The sequence below is a fragment of the Archocentrus centrarchus genome, chromosome 5 (genome assembly GCF_007364275.1).
Source record: "Archocentrus centrarchus isolate MPI-CPG fArcCen1 chromosome 5, fArcCen1, whole genome shotgun sequence".
Classification (NCBI taxonomy): domain Eukaryota; kingdom Metazoa; phylum Chordata; class Actinopteri; order Cichliformes; family Cichlidae; genus Archocentrus; species Archocentrus centrarchus.
The window spans coordinates 27,037,255-27,057,438 of record NC_044350.1 but is presented as its reverse complement, the minus strand read 5'-3'; the positions used below and the strand labels follow the sequence as shown (position 1 = coordinate 27,057,438).

The 20,184-nt window shown below is 39.0% G+C and overlaps 1 protein-coding gene across 1 annotated transcript; it reads right to left on the bottom strand.

Moving 5' to 3' along the window:
- Window positions 1–47: 47 nt before the first annotated feature.
- Window positions 48–17,841, bottom strand: smarcd1 (SWI/SNF related BAF chromatin remodeling complex subunit D1). The gene is made up of 13 exons (XM_030729456.1): window positions 17,659–17,841; window positions 11,916–12,094; window positions 11,639–11,681; window positions 9,577–9,699; window positions 9,050–9,172; window positions 8,702–8,818; window positions 8,328–8,429; window positions 8,055–8,216; window positions 7,457–7,554; window positions 6,483–6,618; window positions 3,865–3,987; window positions 2,484–2,585; window positions 48–1,608 (listed from the first exon to the last, which is right to left on the bottom strand). The coding sequence occupies exons 1-13, from the start codon at window positions 17,839–17,841 to the stop codon at window positions 1,555–1,557; spliced, it is 1,545 nt and encodes a 514-aa protein (XP_030585316.1). The 3' UTR covers window positions 48–1,554.
- Between the last annotated feature and the right edge of the window lie 2,343 nt (window positions 17,842–20,184).

Here is a 20,184-nt window from a genome sequence, read left to right as displayed (position 1 = left end):
ATTAGAAATAAAGGGAAACAAAACAAAAAAAATTCAATGACAAAGAACACATTTTACATAATCCTTTATTATAACATAAGAACATACAGAAAAATAGGTTTGGTCCATGAAAAAGTCTGCAGATTCACAATTCTACAGTTCCACCCCCCAGTGTTGTGGTTTACACCCCATTGGTTCCCCCGATGCTTGTTTCAAATCGTGTACCTGCCCAAACCCTTATTAGTGTATTCTTGGAATTCATTATTAAAATGCACACACGCAAATGTTTTCAGCCAGGACACTCATTTTAACCTCCAACAGGGAAACGACCATTAAACTCGCAGAAACCAGGTCTTCAGTCAGTGTGTGAAGAAGCTCCTGCTCCACCATGTGTGTTTTATGGCTTCTCTGCACATAATTAAAATACACTAAACTAAAAATGCAGATGTTTTAACTCTTCCCAGCTTGCATGCCTTCCTGCTGAGCAGTGCTTCATCAAGCATGACTGCTGGACTTTGCTTTGTTGCGGAGAGCTAAATCACTGGACTCAGAGAGCGAGGGCCATTAATAATATACTGGTTTGACTATCTGAGCATTGACAAAGACTTAAGAAAAAGATCAGCCAGGATAAGTAATACAGGTTTACTTCACATCCATCTTCAGTTTTTTTTTTCTGCTCAGTATTTACAAAACTGTAATGACTAGAGGTACTCATACTAGCTACTTCAATGATAATCTGTACTAGCTAACAAGACAAGTACGGATATAATACATACTTTTAAAACAAGGATCACTGATAACAAAAAATAGGAAAAAACAAAAAAACTTCATACCAAATGGCATCCTTAACAAATGAAAACCGCTTTCCAACAACAATGTATATTCAGCTGTGATCGATTGAGCTTGAAAACGTCTCAACAGACTGTGCCACAAACTGTGAAAAAAAATAACCAATGGCAACTTAATACAAGGTGACACATGAACAGCCAATGTGCAGCAAAAAAGCCCAATTGATTACAAACACAATCACAATCAATATTTATCTAAACGGCTGAGCGTCCGGGAGCCGGGTTTGGAGTTAAAAGTGTAAATTTACTTTCCAAAAAGGGGAACAAAGAGCCACAGCAGACTCAACACATTCCGGCTGATTTAAGATTTTTTTTTTTTCCCAGGGACAATACATTTAAAGTTGCGACGTACAGTCTGCCCTCTGCTTTTCATCTGTGTACAATCTATATTTTTGTCTGGACACAATGTGTCAAAATGAAAGGAATGCTTCCAGATAAGGCTAAGACATGAAAAAAACAAACTTAAAGACAATTTTGCTCAAGAGCTCTGGTGTGAGGGGGGGGGGAACAAAACTTTTATAAGCAAAAAAAAAATAAATAAAAGAGGAAGCAGAATCCAAACTGTGGGGTGAAGATAAAGGAAAATTGACATCCTATAAAATGCTGAGGCCATCATTTATCTATGTCTCTCTACATTTGTCAGTTTAAATGTCCCACGCACACACATTAGTTGTCTCCACCAGCAAAATATGTCTCCTCATTTCCTGCTGCATGCAACCAAATTTCTTTAGGTGTTCCTGATGCCAAGCGCCTGCTCCAGCTCCTGTCGCCTCTGCTGGACCTAAAAGATGTTTTCACATAGAGACGATTTAATCAGCAGAAGTCAGCGTGAAAATGCAACCTGTGATAGAGAACAAGAAGAGTCTACACGGGCTCAAAGTCCAGAAAGGAGTGATGGTAAATGTTTAGCAAGTCATGAGTATGATGGTCCTCATCGTAGATTGATGTTGGCTAACAGTGTCCGGAGCCAAAACAATTTCCATCTATCTATCCATCTAATACAATACCAACTATAATCCATAAGTCAATAAATAGAAAATTAATCAGCAACTTTTCTGATAATTAATGTCTTGTTTCATTCATTAATTAATTCTGCTATCAAAAAAAGGATCTAGTTACTCTCTGTCTCCAGTATGATTCGCTGCTTTTTCCCAACATCTTTGGAATCTATACTGTTGGCCAGTAACAACAATTTTAGAGAAGGCTCTGAAAAGATGTACATTTTCCCGTAATTCTTATATTTCATAAAAAATAAAAGTATGCCAACTAAGAAAGTACTGAAAACATGATTGCTGATTACTTCTGTGCCGGCCCAGATGGGTCAGCCTCAAAAATGTTATCTAAAAACAAAACACTACTAATGTCTATAATTTGATGTGAAAATATTTTTTTCTGTTAATCTAAATGAAAAAAAAAAAAATCCAAACTGACATCCTATCAGTTATTCATTTGGCTGACTTAACACCATGACAAATTCCAATAAGCCATTTTTGAAAACAACCATAAGCTGCACAAAACACAGTACGACTTATTTAAGTAATACAAATTCACCATCTGAAAACCAGGAATGTCTGTATAAAGCTAAATTTATTTGGTAGGACCCTCTGATAGCACGGCTAGAACATAAAACCAAGACAAACAGAAAAGCCGAATTACCTTGGAGTAGAAGTAACGGCAGACGGCCTCCTGAGCCCATGGCTGGTAGTAGAACTCAGCTCTTCGCTCCTCTTCTGGGTTTCCTACCACATCTGTCATGGTCTGTTAACAGAAAGAGTATTATATCAAACTCGATCTAAACTAGCACTACAGCTGATAAATTAAAGGGCGCAGGGTCTCTGCAAGGCCAACTGGGGATTAGCTTTGAGAGCAACTAGTGAGCTTCAGGCTGAATTTGTTCAATTTTGCAGCGATCCGACTGAGCAAACACTGCAGGTGGGTGACAGCTGGTCACAAGCAGTTAACCGGCTCGCTCAAAGAAAGATGGGGGGGGGTGAGCATGCATGCAGTCAGACATGTTATTAAATGTTTCATGCTCCATTTTGACTCTGGTACACCTGATTGAGCAGCATGGGGTTTGTGTGCATGATCTGAAGTTTCTGCTTTACACATTCAAGCAATGGATGTAAACCAAGTCAGTGTGACACAGCAAACCACAGAAGGACCAAATACTGTTAAACTCTAAAATCTGTGGATTACCCAGAGACAAATCCACATGCCCTGTGGCACGATGGCGCGTGATGTTTTGTTTTCTCCTGATATGTCTTGACATTTAAATACATGCACGTTAAGTGGCTTTCATTAAATTGATCAACTATTAGTGTGATATTTTGATCTAACAGGGTGTCTTTTCTGCCATCTTCTACTTCTGTTATTCCTGACATTCCTTTATGTCTACAAATAACCCATCTGTACTCTGCTTGTAGCTTTGCATTTAAATGAATTTTACAGGCTGTTGGGTCACTTATTTATTTTACATAAATCAAAACACCAACAGGCCTGGGGAAAAGCAACGGACCCCTGTTCTAAAGGAAAGGAAGAAAAAAAAATGAAATGGATGCTTTATGTACAGAGTAGGCAGAAATAAAAATAGTGAAATCAGACTATGGCAGAACAAAATGACAATATCTGGCAGAGGAAAGCATGAGTCACATCTCTCTCTATTTGTGATGCTACGCGTCTTTCTGCTGCGTTGCATTCTTATCTTTTAAGGTTGTCAGTGGTACTGCTGCTCCATCCTCTTTCTGATCCATAAGGGGTTTATTTCTGAACGACTGTGTGGTAAAAAGGATTACTCAGCACTTGCTCATCTGCACGAACCAGAACTCCACATTCAGATGTGAAGCTTTATGTGGTTGAAAATGTTATAAAAAAAAAACCAAAACAAAAACACATTCTACACAGACATTCACAGTGAGGTGTGTGTTGGAGGATTTTTTTTTTTTTTTTTATAAGCAGAAGGAACATGTTATCTACTGCAATTAAAGAAAAATCATAATGTAACTTTAAGATACTCTCTGGGGTCAGGACAAAAACTCACCTTGAGGTCTCTGCACTGGGACTGCAGCCAGTCGTTGATAAAGCCCTGAGGATCTCTGGCAAAACTCAACATGAACTCCCTCTGGGTCTTCAGCTGGTTAATGGTCTCAATGGTTTCATGGATCTGAGAAGAATCACACACACACACACACACACACACACACACACACACACACACACACACACACACACACACACACACACACACACACACACACACACACACACACACACACACACACACGGCCCATTACTTTAAAGGACTTGATGTAGTTAATCAAATAGAATATCTGAGGACAGGTGTTTGGTATTCCTCAGATCAAAACTTTTACACCAGGGACATCCCTTCATAATAATTCTTTTATGGCACCATAAATTATACGAGCAATTTTAACAGCTTTAATTACGCTGATACATCTTTCCTATTGTTTCCTCTGACAGCTGCTATTTCTGACCGCTGTGTAGTCAATAAACTTGCTAAAATGTGCTGTATTACAATAACAAAGGGAAACTACGCATCTTGTGTGTAGATAGAGAGAGACAGACAGTCATAATATTGCACAAACACACAATGTCAGATTAGTTTGATGAACATGGTTAATAGTGCTACCAGCATCAGGCTTTTTTACCTTGCAGGTTAACGACCGCAGGGCAGTGCAGAATATGGTTACACATCTCTCCAGCTGAGAGGTTATAGGCTGTTTATAGAGTCTGAATAAAGCCATTCATTTTCTAGATGTGTTCTGATTCATGTGGCTGTTTTCTGTCCTTAGACCAACCCAATGTTTTACATTAATGAAACATGAATAATTTATTTGACTAGTATTTCTGGTGCCAGCTAGTGAGGGCAGCAACATTTAATCATCTAGTCATGCACATCCCTAAAAACAAAACCTTGAGCGGTAATTAAAAGGTACTGTAGTCACTAAGCAGCAACAGTGAACATGCATACAGTAATCAGAGGGGAGACATTTATTTCAGAGCGCACTCATCAACAGGCTTTCTTTCGGGGATTCATGCTTCAGACCTCCATTATCTCTGCTATAAAAAGAAGGCTCCAGATGTGACCCCGGATCCTTTCGGAATTTAAAACAGACTAATTATCAGGATACAGAGGTGAATGACTGCAGGAAGGGGGGGGCTCTGGAATCTGTACCTTCAAAATGCATCACAGGTAACTCAACTCACACAAGACCTTCCTTACCTATGAGACGATTACTGCTTTCAACTTTCTCTTCCTTGACACATGCACCTATCTACGTCTATGCAGCACTCTTTCAGGGTTCCCAGACAACTTTACAGTCCAGGTTGAGGTTTAATACATGTATTGGAGCCTTAATATTTAATTAATATAGTAATTATATGTAATGTAATCAGATAAATTTTAAGCCTCATTTGAACAAAACAAACAAGAAGCACTTTCTGTCAATTTTTAGACCAATCATTAAGACAACCTTGAAGACTTTGGTGGATGTGATTTGTTTTTTGTTTTTTTTTGTTTGTTTTTTTAAACATAACTCCACTCTACAACTCTAAAAAGTTTTTGGAGAATTCACTCAAAACTTTTTGAGCTACTGTTTTTACACACAGAATGACACGCACCCACACGCTACCAAAAACATAACCTCCTTGGCAGAGATAACAACAAATCAAAACTTTTACTATTCTATTGGCTGCAAAGCCTGGCCATGAAGCCTTGGCACAGAGATGCTACCGGTCATTATATCCAGAAAAGTTCTATTTTGGAAAACTTAAACAGAGGTGCTGGGAATAAAACTGGTCCTGTCTCCGGTTTATAAGATACTCAGGCTCTCAAAATGCATTTCAAATACAGGGAGAAGTTAAACAGGCTAGGCTACAGGCTTTTTCTGATATTAGGCCACCAGGAAAAGGATGTATAACAGCAATTCTCACCAAACCCAAAAGAAAGTAACAAAATGAAAGGCGTCCGTATCCTGTAAACAATCTCTGTTTTTAGATTGTTGAGTTGCCTCAGAACAAAGACTCCACAGAGGGACGTCTTTTTGCAGAATGGCTTTGTGCCTTATCAATGTGATTACAGCCATCTCAGCCTCAAGATAATGGCCACTAGCAGGAGGTCAAGAAGACCCGATCGACCTCAAAATGGGGTAAAAAGGCAATAATACACAGGCAGCAATTTGAGGGAGCAAATATGTGTGAAATTGCCCTCTGCAGGTTGACAAAAATGGGAGGCAATCAAAATGATGGGTTCAATCAAAGACTTTTTAAAAAAAGATATTAAATAAATAAATAAAACCCTAAGCACATTCACAATTGTTTTAAATTGCTAAAATTTTGCAAGATGCGCACCTTAAAAATAACTGCTGACTGTTACAAAATCAAAGGTAAATAAATAAGTTCCATCTTAAACTTCTTACACCTCTGTGTAGGAGTATCATTTTTTTTTTTTTTTTTTCAGAAGGGGGCGATTTAGTAGTTAAAATGATCAAAAGCCTGCATAAAACTCCAGGAAACAGGAAACACTACTCCCACTGTGGAAACACAACCCTGTCTAAAACACAGCCCTGCCAGGACAAACATAAAACTCAGTAACATCCATAAAAAGAACAGCTAGCGACTGCTGAGTGAGGTATGCACCTTGTTGTCCAGCCCTGCTATTTCCTGCTGGCTGGCTGTAGAGAGAAGGAAAGAGTTCATCTGGGTCTTCAATGTGTCGTCCACCTCCACATCAATGTCGTAGCAGGCGGTCTTCTTTTGGTCATTGGGGTCCACACTATCATAACAACACAGTTAAGTGTATACACTATATTAATTTTTTTTTTTATAGTACGTGGTTAAATCACATTAGTAGCAAGCGATTCATTTAATCAACAACAGGAGCAATCCAATCCTAATACAGGCTAAATTTTAATAGCTCTAAACCTTTTTGAGCATCTTGCACTTGCTGCCAATTAGGACCATAAAATAAGTAGAGGAGAAACAATCAATTGGTCAAAGCATGCATCAGTCTACAAAATTACGCATTTCAGTCTTACAAAAATACTCTCAGCCACGAGTGCTACCCCTCAGCCTCCTGAAGAATCTTTAGGTGCTACAAATCCCCTGAAGTACAAGTTCTAAAACACATAATTATCAGGTCTCAGCAGATCTTAATGGGGTGCATATGAACATTAGTGACCTGCAAATGGCTAAGTAAGAGCCAGGAATAAAAAAATGCTAAAATCATAATAAATATGGACCACTAAGAATACTGTCGCTTTCTATAATTGGCATTATCATTGTAAGAACCAAGTTGCCTGAGATTTGTAGTAGATGCATCTATGGCATTAATTTGAAAATTCTAGGTGAAATCTTCTGCCAGTTATCGTATTCACAAGATTTTCTTGACCTCTGACCTTGACCTCCTGCCAGCCATTTTTAGGCTGAGGGGTAAAAATGACAACCAAAAACATTTAGTTTTCCTCCACTTTTTTTATATTATAGCCAGACAAAACAAGGAATTTCAAGAATTATGACAGGACTTTCTTTTTAATCACACATATTTATGCACAAACTTAACAACAGGCAGATTTATTTAATTCAAAATGATCTTGGGTTGAATCAGAACGTACCTGATCAAGTGGTTGATGATGATGGGCTCCGGGGGCATGAGAAGTGCATGCAAGCGCTGTGGGATCTCAGAAAACTTCATTCGCTGAGTCTCAAAGATCTGCAAAATAAAAAATGAAAACAATGTTTAGATAAACATGTCATCACTACTCTGAAGCATCCATCAGAATACACAGTTTGCCAAAATGTTTGTTTTTTTGTTCACATTAAGAACAATCGCATTCAGATGATGTTAGAACTGGACAATGCTTATTAGGAACTCTGACATTATATCAACTCAGTAGGAATAGCTCATTAACCTTTTACAATCCCATGTTTATTCTAGTAGAGCAGAAAAAGCACCAGGAGACCAGACAGTGACCTAGAAAGAGAGAATGTCTCCATACAAGGACAGATACAGAGAGAGAGAGAGGAAGACAGGCTATATAACATCCACAGCAGGATCCAGAAGAACTATGAGACTTGTTCCTCCTTCCACCCACCAGCTACAGGCAGCATTCATCGTGTTTAAGAAATAGAGGGGCCCCTTTTGGTGAATGTAAAGTAACAAAATGTCCAACTTCAATAATGTCTAATGTGTGAAAAAGTGACTCCTCTCACCTGCTGCAGGTATTTGTCACAGTTGATGAACTCCCTCTCATGTGGGTCTTGGAGTTTGTGGGTCTTCACATACTGCCACAGGGCCTGAATGATGACAGGTCTGGTCTGGGTGTGGATACCCAACATGCGGGCCAGTCGGGGGTCCAGCTTGAACTGAGGGGGCTGTGGTGCGCACAGAAAGATGAAAAGGTGAATGAAATCATGAAGAAATGTTTGAAGAGCACTTGCAGGAAAAACTACTACTGAGCAGTAGAGTCAGCTTCAATTATTTACCTGGTAGTCAAGCATGAGAAGGACGGTGCAACGAACACCCACATCACCTGGTCTCTTCACCTGGAAACCATCAGTCTCCTGGGTTGTGGCAGTCCTATGCCACTGAAATGATACAACATTAAAGAAACATGTAATGAGTTTACCAATACATCCACAATTAGATGTCTGAGTTTAAAAACTTTTGAAAAAAATATGAGATGATGCCAACACAACAAGCAAACAAAATATCTTTTTTTTTTTTTTTTTAAACATATCAATGGAGAAATCTTGCAAATTACACTTTAAGTTACTCTAATACAAATAGAAATAGAGTCCACAAAAACACAATTAGAAAAAAAGAATGAACATTCAGATCTAATTAAAAAATATCTTACTTCCACAAGGTGATTATCTGGACCATACAGGTCTTTGTCCAGCTCGATCACCAGAGATTTGAAGAATGAGGAGAACTTTCTCTTCTGTTTCGTGGCTTCATACTTAGACACGGCCGTCTGCAAACAAAATGAAATACCATCTTAGGTAAAACTTGTTGATATTAGGTTGAAATGTTTTCAAGAAAAAACCTAACAAGTCCTTTAAAAAGATGGTTTTGATGGCTATTTTTGGTAGCATTGTTGAAAAAAAAAAATCCTTTACATTATCCTACCATGACAAACCTAATAATCTAAAACATATTAATCTGGGAAGCCACAAACTTAAGTGAACAAAATTAACAAGCTTACATCTTCCAGCAGACGCCCCTCAACACGTAGCTCCCATGATGCAACGGTGCCCTCTCCATCCTCAGCATCGGGCTTTGCAGGGTTGAAGGTGTTAGATATAAAGATCCTAAGTTTTCTCTTTTGCTGAAAACAATTATTGAAAAGAAACTTTAAATTTGCATGCAAGCAGTTACTCAACACAGGCTTCATAGCTACACTGACAATCATACACAAAAAAAAATTCCCACTCTTAAATACCAAATTTAATTTCTGTTTGAGTCTATTTCATATAAGACAAAGATTAGATTCACTCTGCTTCAGATCAGGTAGTCATCATTTTAACAAATACATGGCTCAGAAGATCAAGAGGAAATAAGCAGCACTCTGTAAAATGCAGATCTGTAAAATGTGTTCTGAGTAAGTCCTCACTGAATGAGATCACACTTAACAACCAGTTAAAGGTAACATGGAACCCCCCCTGGGCTCTGAATTAAACTTCAAGCCTAAAACTGAAAGATTAAAGGGTGACGTGCTTGACTGAAATATACCTTAATAGGCCTTTTTAGGGCCTCCTGAATGTCCAGCCTCTTGCGCATGATGGTCTGGTCCAGCTTCCTCTCAAAAGCCAGCAGATCCATGTAAGCCTGAGACTCTGGGACCAGTTCCCTGATCTAAGAGACAAAGGATACTGGTGACTACAGGTGCATTTAGAAAAAAATAAATAAATCCGTTATTCTGGCCAGTACCTCGACATGATTATTCAGCAGTAGTACTCAAAATCTTTTTTGAAAAGATAACGGATTCATTAAATTACAGTAAGAAAGAAAGCTTGTCTTTTTAATTCAGGCAGATTTCCTTGAACTTTAATGATAAGATAAATAAATAATGAGTGAATTTTGACTTTTATGGAGAAACAATGGTAACTCAAAGGCATATGCTGAACGGAAAAAAAAAAAAAAGTGACAGACAGTGACAATAATACCCCATCAGCCTTTTTAGGCTGAGTGATATCAAAGGAATAACTGCAAAACACAATGTGACATAAAGCTTATTTTATCTAGATCACCTTGTTTTAATAATCCTTGGAAGCCACAATTGTAACTGAAATTAAAACTGATTAATTGTACAGCCCTAGGTGCAATGCTCATTAAGTACAACAGAAACATCAAGAGGGAAATAACTGCTGGCTGTCATCTACACTTGTGCCAGATGGTAATCAGACTAATTATAAACGATCAAAAACATAAAATTGCATTAGATTGGTAATGACTGAAAATAAGCATGTGAAGTGATGCTGCTCCTTAGCTTCTTTTTTCATCTGTCAGTCTGAGAATACCCAGTTTCTCTGATACTGCTTGATCCCAGCCTGACTATGTATGCGTCCACTGGGTCTGTGAACCACGAGTGACCACATATCTGTTACCTGCTCTACTAGCTTTACATGCTGGGTCTATTTCTGCTGAAAATGAATCTCAAGCTTGACAGACCAAGAGAAGGAGGGAGAAATCTCTCTTTAGAAAAACCAAGCCACCGCAGCAGACATTTTATCATCACAACACTGTTTAAATTTAAACTGAACACAGGTATACGTCAGCCTTACTTCAACATGGCATTCTCTTTTGGAAGCATTTTTGCCAATTTACTCTGCAGCTGGACAACAAATGTGTCATTTTAGGATGTATGAATAAACAAAAAGGAGATTACAACTTTGAATTATAACATTCTTATGACAAAACAGTGCTGCTTTGAGATAAAGAAATTTGCTTTATCAAGAGTTAAAAAGATATAATGCAGGAACTCTGTCCCATTTATGATTGACATCCTCACACCAGGCAACAGTTTCAGTGCCTAAAATTGGAGTTCAACATAACCAATGCCCTGATGTCGGAATGCCAAAAGTTGACTTGCCAGCTGCTGGCGCATTTGGGCCAGTGGCATGCCATCAATCATAGTTATGAGTTGCAACCTGGCTGAAGTGAGCCTTCACTAACAACTTTTCCCCCTCACAGTCAGTATATTCACATTAAAGGCCAGTACTATAGATCACTTACTCTTAGTGTCCTTGAAAAACACAGCAGAAATGCGAGGATGACGTAGGACTTGACAGCGTGAGTGTTTCACTTGCATTTGTTACTAAAAACAGAAGCGCGCTGACTGTAAAATGTATTATATGATTCACCACAAGCAGCCTCTGTATTTCCTCAACAAAAGTTTGATGATACAAGATCAAAAGATTATGTCATCATCGCAAGTGCAGTTTATGTTCAACCTGCAGCCTCTTTTCACACACAGTGAGACCCAAGATGGGGAACTCAGGTGGAGCGAAAGAAAAAAAATACTTCTAGAGTTAATAACAATTTTGCTCATTACAATTAAAACCTTTGTGTGTCCCCTTTATACACTGCGCAGAGCTAAAATCTTTAGTAAATTGCCCCAAGTGCTTATGGTTAGTGCTCTCTAAGTCCCAGCATTTTAACCAGGGCACTTCAACTGTCCTTTGTTTGGAGCCACTTAAATTAAAGTTCACATGGACTGCCAGATATAATCGCCAGCAAAATCAAAGCAGGAATTAATGGATTTTTCATGCACCGTGGTTTGATTAATACTCACCCTCTGAGGTAGAATTTTATCAGCCATCTTCTTCTTCTTTGTGCTGTGAAAATAAATCACCAAAACAAGAGAAGTCTGAGCGCAAGTCAGAGCAGCTTTTTGTGTCTGTACAAAAAGACAAGGAAACCAGTCAAATACAGGCCGTGGGTTACATTTCCCAGTACTGTATTCATACACACTCACAGACATAAAGAGACATAAAATAATAGTCCCCCAGCTAGAAGGCTGCAGTAATTGTGAAAAAGCATGGCTGAGTAGGTGGCGAGTGGGGACTTACTGCTGGTTGCGGTTCTGCTGTTGCTGAACCTGCTGAATCTGTTGGGGAGCCGGCCTCTTACGAGACGGATCCATCACACCTGGCATGCCGGGACGGGACACTGGGCTGCTGCCGTATCCTGGAGGGCCCATGGCTGGTCCTTGAGGGGTCATGCGACTGGAAGGCGGCATGCCTGGTCTCTGCATTAAAAGAAAAGAAGAGGATGATTACCCATTTGAAATGCCATTGAAATGGATTTTTTTTGGTGTCATTTTTCTAATTTTACAGCTGTTTTTACACCCTTCAAACATGTAGAAAAGAGAAATTTGCAGATGTCAAACAAGATTCCTTTGTGTCAACTACCTTAAAGAACAGATGTGTTCAGAAAGCAATTCTGTCTGTGCACCAAACATATCTTACATGTTTTTCTGTGGGTTGTTACTGTAGGTAGTTGAGGTAAAATTACATTTTGATTTGCTCAAATGATCAGTTTCTGCAGTTGCTATCCTGGGAATTAATCGTAATTACTTTAATTCTGTCTTTAAAGCAAACTGGAAAATACTTTATTGGTGGTTAAAAAAAATAAATAAATAAATTTTTTCCCTGAATGACTAATTTATTTTATGTGAATGATCAAAGATTAATTGACATATTTTTGGACCTGCTGCAGTCTATGAGGCTGACGTGACTCAGGACAGGTAAATCACTCTATAATTGCAAAACGTATTCACTCATCCATCCAAATCATTGAAGTCAGGTGTTCCAATCACTTTAAAGGCCATAAGTGTATAAATCAAGCACCTAGGCATGCAGTGCGCTTCTAACATTTGTGAAAGAATGGGTCGCTCTCAGGAGCTCAGTGAATTCCAGAGTGGTGCCGTGATAGGATGCCACCTGTGGAACAAGTCCAGCCGTGAAATTTCCTCGCTACTAAATATTCCACAGTCAACTGTTAAGCCTCTTTTCCACTAGTACCTACTCAACGTGACTCAACTCAGCAGTTTTGTTCATTTTTCATTACAATTGAGTACCACCTAAATGTGGGTGGAGTCGATATAGCAACGCAGGCAGAAGTCTGTTGACATAATCTGCATGCAGCTCAGATGCGTGAACACAAACAGTGAACAAGTGTGAAGTTTGATGGCTCTACCTTGAAAAGTATGCATCTATGGTGTGAATTTGAACATCCTAGGTTATACTGTTCGAGTTATCACATTCACAAGATTTTCAGAAAACTTGAACCCTGACCTCTACCTTCAGGTCAAGGTTTCCGAGATTTTAGTACATGCATCTACGGTGTGAATTTGAACATTATAGGTCACACATCATTCTCGAGTTATGGCCAGTGTTACAGTTTTTGGTGGAACAGAGGTCACTGATGCCAAGTCTATGACAATAACATGACCTTTTCTTTGAAAAAGCTGAGCGAAAAATATACTTAATAATAATTATAAAAAAATTAATGATGTCCCTGCAAATGCAGTACAAGTCCGGTTAGTGCTGACAACATTTGTGTATGTAAAAATGTATTGATTATGAAAACACTGTTTTGCTGCAGCCCTAAAATGTATATAACTTGTTCATGAATAACCCACAAATTGCAATCCACTCCAAGGTCATGATTAACACAGAAACGGTCACAACAATTCAACACTTACTAACCAACCTTGTGGTCAACCAAGGCAAATTGTGGTAAGTGTGCAATTGACAATTTAATCCCACGACCTGTGACAATGTAGACCTGGCCCCACCCATGCACATCAAAACTGAACATTTGCAGCTACCGTGGCAGAACCGCAGTATACTGCTGTTGCAACGAAGCAGCTCTAAGCCCTGATGAAAGATTATATTCAAAAGCAGAAATTAATGGTTGCAAAGAAAAAAAACTATACACGTCAATCACATATTAATACCCTCTTCTGGTTAAAGACTTAGAGAAGCAACTTCATCCTAATTTAGTGACGTGGAAAACATCAATGCCAATTATGCAAGCAAATTAATTAATAAATGATGGCCATTTCCACGCATCTTTGGTATTTATGAGCTATTGTGTACCTAAGGCTCAAAAGCGAAGAGTGCTTTTGACAAACTAAAGTCAATGTGTGTGAAGACTGAAAGGAAATCAAAGTTTTCTATCATTCTATTTCGGTCCATATGGATATCGGCATATACTGTGTAGCGCATGGTGCAGTGCTTTAAATAAAATGCAAAACTAACGCCACGAGGAAACGTCAATGTAAATTTGCAACCAAAACATTAGCAGCACATCACCTGATGTGCTGCTAATGTTAAAATACACTAATTTTTAAAAATTTTACAAAACATTAATTACACAGCACAAGACTATCACTCTTTCTATGAACAAGTCCATGTACTTTTACATCTGAAGCTTCCTATAAGAGGTAGCAGCAAATTTGTGCATGCCTTTCATTAAAGTAAATACACAAAAAATCAACAGAGCCAACTCACCAAACCATGTGCTAAGAAGTCAAATAGGTGACTTCTTGTATTTGACTGCATGAGTGCAGGCGAGAACAGCAGATAAGTGACAAATCACTGATAGCAGCTTTTCCTCCTGCAGCCAGTCCAACAAATGTGACAGATGAAGGCAAAACACTCTCTCTTCATCCCATGGTGAAGAGTGGAAGGGAGGAAGAGTGAAGGACATTGACTTCACAACAATACAGGCCAGATGAATGGGCTCTGCCTTTTCCACACAGTGTGGTGTAGGCAGACGGGAAACATGACGATCATTTAGTGCTTTTTACACTATACATCAGTGCAACCTTGGCTTGCCTGAGAACAAGTGGAAATCTGCAGTATTCAGAGTATGAAGCCTCTTTGACTATGATGTGAAAGGCTGCCAAGGACATTGGAGGAAAAAAAGAAAAGGGAAAAAAGTAAACCATTTACTGAACTGTCTTTCAGATTGGTAGTAGATAAGAAGCAAACACGTAGCTGTGGCTCAGCAATAAATGACTCCTTTCTATCTTGAAAGGAGTCCTTATATACAACATATATAAATAAATAAATACAATAAATACAAATAAAACATATTAGCTAAAGGTGACTCAGCCCCATACAATACCAGCACAGTAATAAACCCTGGACTGCATATCAGGATATTAAGTTATAATCTGATACTAATTGCGAATGCAAACGCACGCACAGGATAATAAGAGTAACTGCATAGTGCAAATTAGTTATCATAGTCAAAGAGCATGCATGCAATATTTCAATGGAGCACACATCTGAAAAACATTTACGGTTTGAAGTCCTGATTTACTGAAAAGGTTTTGCTTGTTGGAGATTTCCTCGTGTCCCCACTGTGCTGCAGGTTGTGACAGGAGAAAAGTTTCACCTTCTTCAGCCAAGCTCAGCTTTAAATCTCAGTTGCCATACATGGACCTTGATTCTATTACATAAGAACCAGACAGAGAATTTGGCAATATCTTCTACCTAGAAGATATTAAGGATTTCCATATTAATATAGTTTGGGATTTTGAGATGGAAAAGAAGCTGATGGAATTTTAAGTGGTTTTAACTAGTTAAACTTTTTTTTTTTTTTTGGTGAAAGTCAGAAATCAATTTCAAGCAGTGCATATCTGTATTTATTAAACCCAACTTAACGGAGGTGCCAGGTAAAAATTATATCCAAGGGTTTTTTTCCTCTGATGTACAGAAATATTTGCAGACCTAATCAATGTCACCTTCCTGAGCTATATAGTCTATATCTATATCTTCAGAGTCAGACTGCCTGGTGAGCCTTTTATTCACTTTTACAGTTCTCCAAATTCATTCTCACCCTATTATAGTGGGGTTGAGCGATACAGCCTCAAAATTATATCATGCCATTTCAAGGAAAACTGATGATACAAGGAAATACTACATTTTACTGGTGACTGCAGAGTGAAAGCGCATTTGTATATGACACAAACACAAATGGTTGTTCTGTCTAGCTTCCTCTGGATTCTGTCATCAGCCACAAAAAACTATATCACTGGTTAGTGTGTAGCCATTTCCCTCATTGAGAGGTTTCAAAAACTGCGGGTTTGATTCTTGTGAAGGAGTCGCTCACGACTCCTAGTGTCATCACTGCCTGGCCAAAGAGCGGCATAAAATCTGTTGAAGTCACACTTTCAGCTCAAATCAGCTTGCTTGGAATGGCGGCTGAGTAGATACTAAAAAAAAAAGTACTTGGTAACAGGTATTACAACCCTAAAAACCGAGTTGCGCTGAGTAGGTACTAGTCGAAAAGTGGCAACAGTGAGTGCAGCACTGTCTTACTGTGTAGTTTGTGACATCTAATTTATGGGAATGGCCTCCTTTGGACATATGGTTTTCTATACGTTATATCTGCAAGTACTGGATCACAGATCATTGTTGTGTATAATCTGAAGGACTGTAACCAAATTTTGGACTGTTTGGTCAACTGTTTGTGGGGCGACTATAACTGTGACTATCATCAGGCAAATCTTTAATTTTTTCCACACAGTGGAAAGGGCCAAAGCTCAAAAAATGGCTATTTATAAACTAATGGCCTCAGACAACAAGAAATGACATAATTTCTTGTCAGACTCATTTTAAATCATACTAAATGTTGAGTTTCCTCACCTCACCACCTTGTTGACTTAAATACGTTTACCAATGCTGGTGGGCAATGTTAATGTGTCGTCAAATTAATTTTGCACTGACTAAATGTTATCAGGTAATGTAAGTAAATGTTTTTAAAACAAATATGTCCTTGTTTTTGCTTCTGGTATGAAAGCAGGGAAAAAGGGCAAAAAAACCTGAAATAAACAGCAAAACCAATTTTAAATCTGTTTTGTCAGAATAACAGATATTCTATTTAATGCCACGTGACAAAGAAACAGACAGGCTTGCGTGGAAAAATCGAGCATTTTGTTTTATCCAGCTGCGAAACAGTCGCAGATGAATCTCATGATTGTGGACTAATCGACTGTCGCCCATATAACCAGCAATTAAGACCAGAAAATTTCTTCATATAAGACTCAAAATTTACAACTAAAAAATATCCTTGCTGTTTAGATATGAAGATGTTTAGATCTGAGCATTTCTTCAATGTAACCATCTCGGTCTACTTGGCTGTAGAGCAGCCAGGTCACAGTGAGTTCACTGTTACTGATGTTACTGACTTTGTAAAACACCAACTTCGATGAGACAAACTGGACCACCTAAACACAGGGTGAATGTGCTCTCATCTGGAACCTCTCCTCAATCATCGCTTCTGTCTGTTGGAAAGTTGCACTAACACAAACTCATATTGGTGCAGCCTATTCATTCAAAAGTAGACTACTTAAACAACGTTTGAGTTCGACACAAGCTTGAACTCGACAAACTATAACTTCTGAAACTTAAAGACTGGCTATATTGCTCTGTTTACAAACTACCCGGCGCTCCTTGAGGCCCTTTCGATAATAAAACTGTTCGAAACACAGTTAACAGTTGGCGGCGTTAGCAAGCTAAGCTAACTGGATGCTGTGATTAGCTAGCTAACCTTAATGTTAGCTGGCGGGAGGGTTAGCAATTTCAAACAACAAACAAACTCTGATGGTCATCCAAAGCGACCGGTGAAATGATTTAAATGGATCACCGATTTCCACCGGTCTTTTAATTAGTATAAGCTGTGGCCTGCGCTGGTGAAGGAGGTTAATGTTAGCCACCAGGCACAAAGCAGCGGAGCGAGGCTTTGTTCTAGCGGACTCGCTAACGCGTCCGCAGCAAAGACAGAGCGATATCTTACCGGGTACCCAGGCCCGGGCATCGGCGAGCGGTACATATGGTTCTGCGCCGCAGCCGACGGTCCCATTCTTCCAGAAGGTGTTCCGGGCCCCATGCCCGGTCCTGCGCCCGGTACCGGCGGTCCAGGTCCCATTGCTCCACCACCACCCGTCGGTGCCGACTGAAACCCCCCTCTGGCCGCCATCTCCTCTCAGAATGTCGCCGCCGGTGGAGGCGCGGAGCTACCGCGAGAGCGAGAACGAGTGTTGGATGGGCGTCACGGGTTCAAGCCGCCCTCCGCTGTTTTTTTGTGGTACTGCAGTAAAACGGTGGCTAGTGTTGAACAGGGAGTAGCTACTCACTGTGAATATACTCTATTAGGGAAAAGTAGTGAAAATACTACTTAAGTAAAAGTGTGTTTCTATAATCATACAATGTACTTAATGTATTCAAAATGCTCACTTCAGAAAAATGTTGTACTGTTACATAAAGTACAGTATTTTATCATATTAGATCTATTAGAGGCAGAGTTGAAGATATTAAGATTTTCACTGGGAGTGACCAAGATTAGAAGTTAGTATATCAGAGGGGCAGCTCAGGTTGAGCAGTTTGGAAACAAAGTTAAAGAGGCAAAGCTGAGATAGTTTGGACATGTGCAGAGGAGGGGCAGTGGATATATTAGACAAAGGATTTTAAAGATGGAGCTGCCAGGCAGGAGATAAAGAAGACCACAGAGAAGACTTATGGATGTAGTGAAGGAGGACATGCAGTATGTTGGTGTGACAGTCGAGGATGCTAGGGATAAGGTGAGACTGAGGAAGATGATCCTCTGTGGCAACCCCTAAAGGAAACTGCCAAAAGAAGAAGAAGAACAAAAAGGTAATCTTCCCCAACTTGTCACTTACCTGCATTCCACTTCCCACATTAGTCTCCTCTGTTCATAGATGACAGGTTCAAAGTTCATCCCTGCCTCAGACTCTGCCTGTTTATTTATTTAACCTCAGCCTGTTAACCTAGATTTTTGACTGACCTCTTTGCTTTTATCTTGTCAGCCTTCCCAGTGTTTTGATTTGGGACTGACCTTAGTAAGCTGCAGGTTTGTTTTACAGGCATCTGAAAACAGAAAGTAGGCTGCTGAAGCACCTTTAGCTGCAAGTAATTGTTTTCTGTGGAGGAAATCCGATCCACTCTTCTTTACAGTGTTGCTTCAGTTCATTGAGGTTTGCAGCCATTCTTTATGTACAGCTCTCTTATGGTCCTACCACAGCATTTCAGTTGGGTTCAGGTCTGGATTTTAACTGGGGCATTGTAACACTTTGATTTGTTGCTTTCTCTGTAGATTTGCTGGTGTGCTTGGTATCATTGTCCTTTTGCACGACCCAGTTTAGGCCAGGCTTTAGCTGTCGGACAGATGACCTCACATCTGACTCGAAAATACTTTGGTTCATCGTCAACTCAATGACTGCAAGGTACCCAGGTTTGTGCTGACAGTTTGTATGAGGTGTTTGCTGATATGCTGTTTTCACCAAACATGGCACTGTGTACTATGGCCAGACATCTCCACTTTGGTCCTGTCTGTCCAAAGGACATAGTTCCACAAGTCTTGAGGTTTGTTCAGATACAACTTTGCAGAACTGAGCCATGCTACCATGTGTGTTTTTTTTTAAGAGAGAGAAGAGGCTTTTTCCTGGCAACCCTTCCAAATAAGCCATTCTTATTCAGTCTTTTTCTAACCACACTGTCGTGCTAACTGAGGTCTGTAGAGTCTGAGATGTAGCTCTTGTTTTTTATTTTATTTTTTTTAATTTATTTATTTTATTTCTCTGAGCATTGCACAGTCTGATCTTTGGGTGAATTTGCTGCAGTGTCCACTCCAGACCAGCATACTGTGGCATTTTGTTAATACAAACCTGAATTTGATTGATTATCAGCACCAAGGTGCTACTTACCCTTTTAATTCCAGTGTAAGCTGTTAGGGTGTAACTCATTTTTCAGAGGGCCGCATTAGTGTCCTGTGAAAACATTCTTTCTCACATGTCTGCCTCTGGCTGTGTATTTTGGTCCATTTTTCTTGGCCTGAACAGCCTCATCATAATTATCTAGAATCCAAAGTGACACCTTTTATATATATGTATATATATATATATATTTTTTTTTTTTTTGTTGTTGTTTTGTTCCTCCAGCCAACCTTACAAACCTCTAAATTAAAGTGCATATCAACCTGTCTAATTATAAAGTATCAAAATCTGACAGATAAATATAGTGGACAAAAAACAAATAAAGAAGTTTCGTGGAAGGATAACCTTTATGAACCTCAAATTTGTACTTTAGCACTTGATTAAAAGTAGTTAGTTTAATTTAATTTCACTGAACATGAAGTCAAATCTTAATATTCCTTCAATTAAGGAAGGTTATAAATTAAATAAAACAAAATATAGAAATATTGGGCTTACATGATGCTGACTCACTTTATTCTTTAATTAAACGAGTAATAAAGTGAAGTATGTAACAGAAGACGAAATAGCATCACTCAATATCTGACAAGTAA